General features: G+C 37.6%; 1 protein-coding gene across 3 annotated transcripts; it reads left to right on the top strand.

Annotated features, from left to right (window-relative positions):
• Positions 1 to 558: 558 nt before the first annotated feature.
• On the top strand, positions 559 to 7,977 carry nek3 (NIMA related kinase 3). 3 transcript variants are annotated; one of them, XM_027999642.1, is made up of 14 exons: positions 559 to 614; positions 776 to 906; positions 1,180 to 1,273; positions 1,815 to 1,912; positions 2,014 to 2,097; positions 2,270 to 2,337; positions 2,437 to 2,523; positions 3,921 to 3,975; positions 4,161 to 4,361; positions 4,544 to 4,658; positions 5,399 to 5,566; positions 5,646 to 5,768; positions 5,882 to 5,996; positions 7,513 to 7,977. In XM_027999642.1, the coding sequence occupies exons 2-14, from the start codon at positions 790 to 792 to the stop codon at positions 7,577 to 7,579; spliced, it is 1,392 nt and encodes a 463-aa protein (XP_027855443.1). In that variant the 5' UTR covers positions 559 to 614; positions 776 to 789; the 3' UTR covers positions 7,580 to 7,977. The 3 variants fall into 3 exon arrangements, with proteins under 3 accessions (XP_027855443.1, XP_027855444.1, XP_027855445.1); XM_027999643.1 differs by having other exon boundaries at positions 590 to 606; XM_027999644.1 differs by lacking the exons at positions 559 to 614; positions 776 to 906 and having other exon boundaries at positions 1,801 to 1,912.
• The last annotated feature ends 253 nt before the right edge of the window (positions 7,978 to 8,230 follow it).

Raw genomic sequence — 8,230 nt, 5'->3', positions numbered from 1 at the left:
TGTGGGTACATTTCCTTGGCACACTTTTGGTCCCTTAATGCCATTTGCCATTCAGACACCACCTGAGTGTTGTAAATCATATTATTAATGGCTAATCCGAATGGCTACATCTAGCAAGATAGTGCAAAATGTCACAAAGCTTACACTATAGCAGACTTGTTTCTTGAACACAACGAGTGGGCAGCATTTAATTAATTGGCAAGTGTTGATGTCACTCTATCTCTAGAGTGACATCAATCAAATTAACATGTCGGGCTAGTAGCATTGAAGTACTTAGAATACTAAGAATACTAACATTTCACTGTTGCAAAATATATTCTTTAGTAAACGTTTGCCAGAGCTGAGGAAAATACAGTATCAAGAAGGCTCATGTTAAAAAAAAATCACAGGAAAGAAAAGTAAAGCAAATATGACTTCACTGTAATATAGTTTCATCAAATGTCATCATTGTAAATCTTAGTAATAACAGGACATACTTCCATGTATTTTTAGGAAATAAATATGGTGATCTGCCACCATCTAGTGGCCATACTGCGCAATGCAGTGACGTCCTTCGCTACGTCATACAATAACAAGGAAGTAGCGACCAAGCAATCGGCACCGTGGGTGCATGGGTAGATTTATTGTCACTGATTGATTTATAGTTGTGAAACTTTGACCTTGCATGAACAATAAGCATAAAGAAAATATTTTTAGTCTTTATTTTTTAATTTCTTGACCGTACAATAACTGGGTTTATGTCTGCTGTGTGTGTGGTTTTGTTGTTGTTGTGTAGTTCGGTGAAGTATCATGGAGAAATACTCCCACGTTAGAGTGATCGGGGAAGGGTCATTTGGTCGGGCTGTGTTGGTGCTATGCAGAAACACTCAGGATAAATATGTACTTAAGGAAATACAGCTGCCAAAGGTGGGTACGAGCATAATCTTTTAAATGTTAATTTACAATAGTATTCTATTGTAAATCCTATGTATGATATAGTGGGATTTTTTCTTAACTTAGAAAAAAAAGGACTATGAACTCCTAATTCCTGCATGACGCTCAAAGGCGACTGTTGCATTAGTAAAAGAGTTAAATAGTTTTCAGCTATGAAGAAAGTGACAGATTAAAGTATGTTTTAAGCAAAGGCAGATAACTGCTCATTTACAGGAGTTGGTCAATGTTTATTGTCGCATTTTACAGAACCAGTCCAAATTGCAAAGTTCAAGGAGGGAAGCCGTTCTACTGTCCAGAATGAAGCATCCCAATATTGTGGCTTTCAGGGAGGCATTTGAAGGTAATTTTAAACAGTACAATTAAAATGATTTACAGCATATTAAAGTATATTTTTATATTTTATTGACTTTATTGTTTTTTTTATTCAAGTTGGATGCGTTATACCAACATATAGTAGTGGTTCTTACAATGTATGACAAACTAGAGCTGTGGATGGAGAAAATTTGACTTAATCAATTTTACGTCTGGATTTTAACTGACCTATCCTAACACAAACATGCTTTGATTTGAACTCTTACACTGTAGCTCCTGCTGTATGTTTTGGGTGGCTGTCCCAGTGGAAGGTGAACATAGGCTACAGTCTCAAAGTCTTTTGCAGCTTCTAACAAACTGAAGAAAATGTATTCAATCTCTTTATTGAGCTGGGGTTATAAAAGTTTCTGGCCCCTGGTCTAGACCATAAAATATAAATGAAACAGATCAAAGTTTGTGGTCGAACGGGACAAAATGTGAAAAAGTTCAAGGGTTGGGAATACTTTTTACTCCGAGCTGTGCAAATATCTTTGGATAAGATGAAAGGAAATGTAGTTGTGTGTTTCCAGGGGATGGCCTCTTGTGCATTGTTATGGAGTACTGCGATGGAGGAGATCTGCTTCAGAGGATCCAGCAGCAGAAATCCTCTCAATTCACTGTTGAAAATGTAGGTCGATTTCCCTGCAGCTGTTTTTTTATTTTGTTTTTTTTTTTTTGCTACTGATCTTATTTTTGTCCCCGTTCTAAAATTTTTTTTCCTCTTCCCAGATCTTGAAGTGGTTCACTCAGATGTGTGCAGGTGCAAAACATATTCATGATAAAAGGGTTTTGCACAGAGATTTAAAGTCCAAGGTAGAGTAGCATCAAAGTATGGATTAACATACGGGCTAAAGTGAATTGCTCAACCGTAACAGAGAAGAGTGCATGATCACCCTCTTGTGCATAATGTCATTTTGCCACAGCTGAATGCTCTTATGTTTTGCCTCATGTTAAATCACCACTTTGGTCTCATTTCCTGTCGCAGAACATTTTCCTGACTGATGATGGTTCAGTCAAGCTTGGGGACTTCGGCTCTGCTTGTGTTCTGAACAGGTGCTGCAGGAAAACACATTTAAATCGCCTCTTCAGGCTGATTTCTCATTGTTGCTTTCGCTGCTATATTTAAAAAGAATGACTGTGAATTTCTTGCAGCTCAAAAGCTTATGCTCAGGCATATGTTGGGACGCCGTATTATGTGGCACCAGAAATCTGGGACAACAAGCCGTACAACAACAAAAGGTACGCTGCAGCAGTTATACACCTAATTATGAATCATTTAATGATTGAAAATAATTTAACAGACAAACCAAACTGATTTGACTTTTGCAACAATAAATATATAAGTACTTATTAGTTGCTGAAAAACTCTTTATCTTTTTGGTTTGTCTTGTTGGCAACAATATGTTGCCAGACATAAAACCAGACTTCAATGATTTTCTTTATTTCTCTAATAAAAGTGTGGATGTTTCTTTTCTCTGTAGCCAAGAGGATGTCCATCTTTAAAAAAATATATAAAATTAAGTAACCACAGAGTGCAGATTTCCTGTAGAACTTCATCCCCTTCCAGCGATAAGTTTTGCTGCTTAAAAGGATTTGTGGAGGAGTTGTTTTCAGAAGATTCTCTAAGCCCACAGTGGGCTTGCCTTTACCGATTCCTGCCAGTTTTTAACGTGCTTCTGCCTGCAGATCAAAACATTGGCCTACATACAGATATCTGCACAAATTATGCAGCGATTAATCATAATTTGCACCACGTCCGGAAATCCTTCAGTTATTCAGTTGCAGTTTTACAATTGGAAACATAATCTTTCATTCCTATATGTGATTTTCTTTTTAGAAACACCCCAGGCGTTGTTCTGGACGGGGGCATGATTTGGGAGGTCCAATGTGGAGTTTTGGTGGATGGAGAATTTGTCGCTTTTCTTGAATCACTGGTAGTTAAGGGTTGCACTCTTTGAGTGTGATTGTGTTGACTCGAAACCCACAAAAATATATATATATTATTATTATTATTATTAAATTATTAAGCACTTTTTACTGTGCAACTATTATTCATTTAATCCAAAAAGAAATCCGTCAACAGATCAGTCCGAAACTGTATTAATGTAAAATCAACCAGGAAGGGCTGAGCTTTTTAAATATTGATGTTAGAAGTATTTTTTAGCTGCAGATGCATCCTTTGCTACAAATAATCAATCATACACTGAATGCTATGTTGTTGTGTTCTGGGCAATAATATTTTTATTTTCTTGTATAAAAAAAGAATCAACTTATTTGCTTATTTGCTCTTTTTGAATGTTTTTCAAATATTGTATAAAAATAAGCTTAATAAGTTAGATGAAAAATCTGCTGAATTTAATGGTCGGAACAATTGATTAGCTAATTCATTAAGTCAGTGGTGCAAAAGGAGAGATATGTAATTTTATCCCTGACAGTGCAGGGCAGCGCTAAGCTGTCAGGACAGGACATGTAAAAAAAAAAAAACAAAGAAAAACAAGGTGGAGCTATGAAGCCAGGCTTAGTCTCAGTTTCCAGCTGAGCAGGAGTTATGTAACTCATGTAGTCTTGCTTCTTTCTGACTGTGCATGACGAATGTCTGGATTGAATGAATAAATCTGTCTTTTTGTATTCTGCAGTGACGTATGGTCGCTGGGCTGTGTCCTCTACGAGCTCTGCACCCTGCGACACCCGGTACTCGTCCTCCCATGTCCTGAGTTTTAACCGACTGGACCTCTGCTTAAATATTTATGAGTTACTGACTAAAATCAGCTAGATCAGCCTCATGTTGTCAGCTGAGTTCAATTATCTGCTGTGTTTTTGCGGCTCGGGTGTGGTTTGTTGTCTCTTCGACCCTTACTCCCATTTCCTGCGTTCAGTTCCAGGCGTCCAGCTGGAAGAGTTTGATCCTGAAGGTGTGCCGGGGCACGTACCCTCCGCTCCCCAACCACCTGCCTTACGAGCTGCACTACCTGATCAAGCACATGTTCAAGACTAATCCAAAAGACCGGCCGTCGGTGCACACAATCCTGACCTCTCACCGGATTTCCAGACTCCTGCGCTCTCATCTGCCCCCACAGGTGGAAACAAGACATACACTCTGGATCCAAAGTGATTTTACAGCTGACAGGAATGTCAAAATCAGTTGAAACTCTTACTCATATTCCTCATCTGTGGAATCTGACAAGCCCATGTTGGTTCAGATGGTGCTGGAGATTTTATTAGGCGTTGCACTTACTGCTTTGGTTTGAACCCTTTACAGGTTTCAGAGGAGGAGGAAGAAAAGAGGCGAACGGGTCGATGGAAGAAGGAAGAAGGGTGGAAAGTGGCCAATTTCCTGGGAGAGAAGAGTTTAATAAAAACATCAACAATTGAAGGTGGAAAGTTCAAAGCGCTTGATTTTAACGTGTCTTAGCAAAGCATTCCTAATCCTGGAACATTTTCACTTTTTTTAGGCTACTTCCACAAACTCAAGTGTATTTTATTGGGTTTCATGTCAACCATCAACATGAATTAGAGCAGAATTGTGAAGAGGAAGAAAAGGAATATGTGGAATTTAATAGTGTGATGTACAGTCACATTCCTTAAAACAGTGTTTGTAATATTATAGAATAATTTTGCTAAATAATTCTTATAGATTTAAAATGAACAAAAACAAAACATGAAAATGGTAGTGAGAGTTGGATTATTGATTAAAAATAATTTGAATATTATTTGGAGGGGGGGTATAATAAAAAAATTTTGCACTTCACAATAGTTTATTACTTTATTTTATATGTTCTATCACATGAATAACATTATTGCGATAGACGGTAATATTGTTGTGTGACTGTTTTTAAGTAATATGTTTTGATAATAGCATAATAATGCAAGTTTATGCTCTCAAACACCAATGAACCTTCATATTGCAAACACTTGGAACTGAAATCTATTTTTAATATCCAAAATCAAGCAACCACCAAAAGCAATAAAGGGACAATAAAAACCACATGCAACAGAAACCGTAAATAAAATGGATTATGGGGTCTCCAAACAAAATTGCCCTTTAAAAAATATTAATTAACTTATTGAGCTCATTTTACAATTCAATTAATTGATTAATTTCTTACTGCGACAGGCTTAGGTGAAGATTTACCTAAAAGCTGCTGTGAGAGCTCAGAACCAGGCTGTAGGAAGCAGTGGACGGCTGAGTCACCGAGTGCTGTGCTGCAGATGTTGGCCAACGTCAGCCTGGTTTCATCAGACAGCATGGCTGCGGCTTGCCAGACCGGCTCCACCCATGAAAGTACGATATCAGCGGAATTTAATTTCCTGAGCTGTTCGAAAGAAAACTAGATCCCAGTGTTCCTTCCTTGTTGTTCCAGGTGACTCGGAGGCCAGCAGGCAGAGAAAGCAATGGGTGCGGGAACCTCCTGAGCGGCTTCTGGGCTTGCTGGAGAAGGCCCAGCTGAATAAAGCTTTCAGCACCTTTTTAATTCACAGAGGAGGTCAAGAGCACGCTTTAAGCATCTTATTTTGCCCTAAACATCCTCAGTGAAACATTTAAATCATTCCAGGTGGTGTAAAAGGTTGTATTTGATGCAGTTTTTTCCGTTTCCAGATGACAACCCACTGGTTGGGCCTCTCTCCCGGCATCAGGGTGATGACACTGATGGGCCTGAACTAGAACTAGTGGACGAGTACAGACTGCAGCCTCGCTCTGATGATGAGGACACGTAAGAACATTTGCTATTTTTCACACATTTTATCTTATAGTTATTCTGATGTGTCTTTCATTGCATATGTCACACGTACAAAGCGACGAAATGCAGTTTGCATCCATCCAAGTGCTTAACAAGAAAATAAAAATATATTAAAAATGTACATTGAAGTGTTTTCTTCTTTAAAAAATATGCTAAAAAAAATAAGTGTCATGAATTAGTCATAAGTTTAGATTTTTGAGTGAATCTTGGCCATTAAGCAGAAGGAATAGCAGTATTTTTGTTAGTTTGACAGATAAAATCACATAAAATACACTGAGGCTGTAACATGAGAAAATGTGACAAGTTTAAATGCTTGTCAATATTCTTGTAAAGCACTCCATGTAGCTTTTTGTGCCACATTAGGAGGTTAATGTACAGTCATATTAGGAACCAAGAGGTTTCACAAAATGTTCTTGTAGAGAGAACAATCTCAAATATAAACAGTCAATAAGAAGCAACTCAGTTAACGATGTTCTGCTTCTTGAATAGATTCGCCAAATCTCCAAAATCAGCCCAAATAATTTAACATTTATCCATAATATTCCTAGGCAAGGTAATGCTGCGTTCCAGATAGCTGGGAACTCTGAGCTGTGTTTGACGTCAAACCTGAGGTTCCAGTTAAGAAGTCTGAATTTCAACATGGCAACGCCCAGAAGCATTGTTTGCAATAGCTCTAATAAACATAATGTTAAGCTTTACTTTCCATAGCAAACACCTCTTTTAATCTGTGCAGTGCAAATGTAACATACATTTCTGATGCACTTACATGTGTGTCTTGTAAACTAAACATGTTTCCACCACATTTGACTACTGTTGATATGAGGAGCAGCCACGCTGAAATGCAAAGTCGACTTTACACGTTGTGACTTGGGGTGGTCAGAGTGGCTGCCATTTTCTGAGTGGGAAATCCAACTTGAAAGGACATTCCAGTTGATTTTTTTTTATTTTCCCAGTTCTGTTGGAACACAGCATAAGCCCCTGGAAAGCAACCAATTTAAATAAACTTTGCTAAGTATGACAACAAGAGTGTTTATGCAAATTTCTTATTAATGGCTTCAAAAGAGTTCGATTAAAATGAAACTTAATATTAGTGGTAGTACCTTCTACACACAATTCTAGTTTTAGAATTTCAAGTTGTTTGTTGTATGATCATTCTACCCTGAAACAAAAACCGAAGTTATCCTTAAAAACCCAAGTATCACATATAAAGTCCAATAATGAAGCTTCAGATGGTCATAAATACAAAGAAATACCCAAAATGTGAACATTTCCTGTACATTTTTATGGATATGTTGGACTTTTCGTATATTTCTGAGCCAGTCTGTGTAAAAATAAACAGTTCAGACACTGAATATTGATTTGGACAGAGTGAGCTTTCTGAGTACCTGCAGAATGCCTGGAATGTGTTAGCTTTGTATCGTTTCTATAAAACAGCTCTCCTATGAAAACACTGTTAAAATTCATTGTATTGTGTATTCTGTCCACACAGGGACTTTGAGGAAGAATCTCCTTGTGACTGGATGGATGAAGTTGAGAAAATATTTTCGGAACACTAAAGCCTCGTTCCTTCAGACCTCAAACAGAAAACACTAACTTTTCAAACGTGCCAAACTTTCTTTCTTTTTTTTCTACAACGTTAGTTTGGGAAAAGAAGTAACTTTGAACATGTGAGTGAAATAATCGTGTCTGTAAATGTTTGTTTTCTGTGAGGTGTGTGTGGTTTTTTTTTTTTAACCGAGTGGAACATTTGCTCCGGGCGTTTTGGGACGTCGGTGATAAGATTCCCATAAGACTGAAGGCTGTCTCAGAAGCTGCTCCTTGGGAAATCAGGAAATATTAAGACCCACAGAAGCCCATTTCCTCAGATATCAAAAGTAGACTAAACATGTCTTGTCTTTAATATTATTTGACTTTCACGCTCTTGAATTAAACCTAACATTGTACACATCTGGCACTTTTGTCTGTTATTTATGTTGTTGCAGACGGGTTGGGGTTTTGTTCTTCCTTCATTAAATGTTGATCTCACACCACTAGGTGGTGTTAAAGCTGCTGCCTGGACTTGGATTGAATCGAAGTTATAAAGAATATCTTAAGTTGAATTAAACATAAATGCTTATTCTCGTTACATGGGAGATTAAGAAAGATCCGTCCTAGTGGGAAATGAATTTTGTTTCCCAATTTAAAAGCTTGACATTGTGGAAGAAAAG

The sequence above is a fragment of the Xiphophorus couchianus genome, chromosome 18 (genome assembly GCF_001444195.1).
Source record: "Xiphophorus couchianus chromosome 18, X_couchianus-1.0, whole genome shotgun sequence".
Taxonomy (NCBI): Eukaryota; Metazoa; Chordata; class Actinopteri; order Cyprinodontiformes; family Poeciliidae; genus Xiphophorus; species Xiphophorus couchianus.
This window is presented reverse-complemented; position numbering and strand designations above follow the sequence as displayed.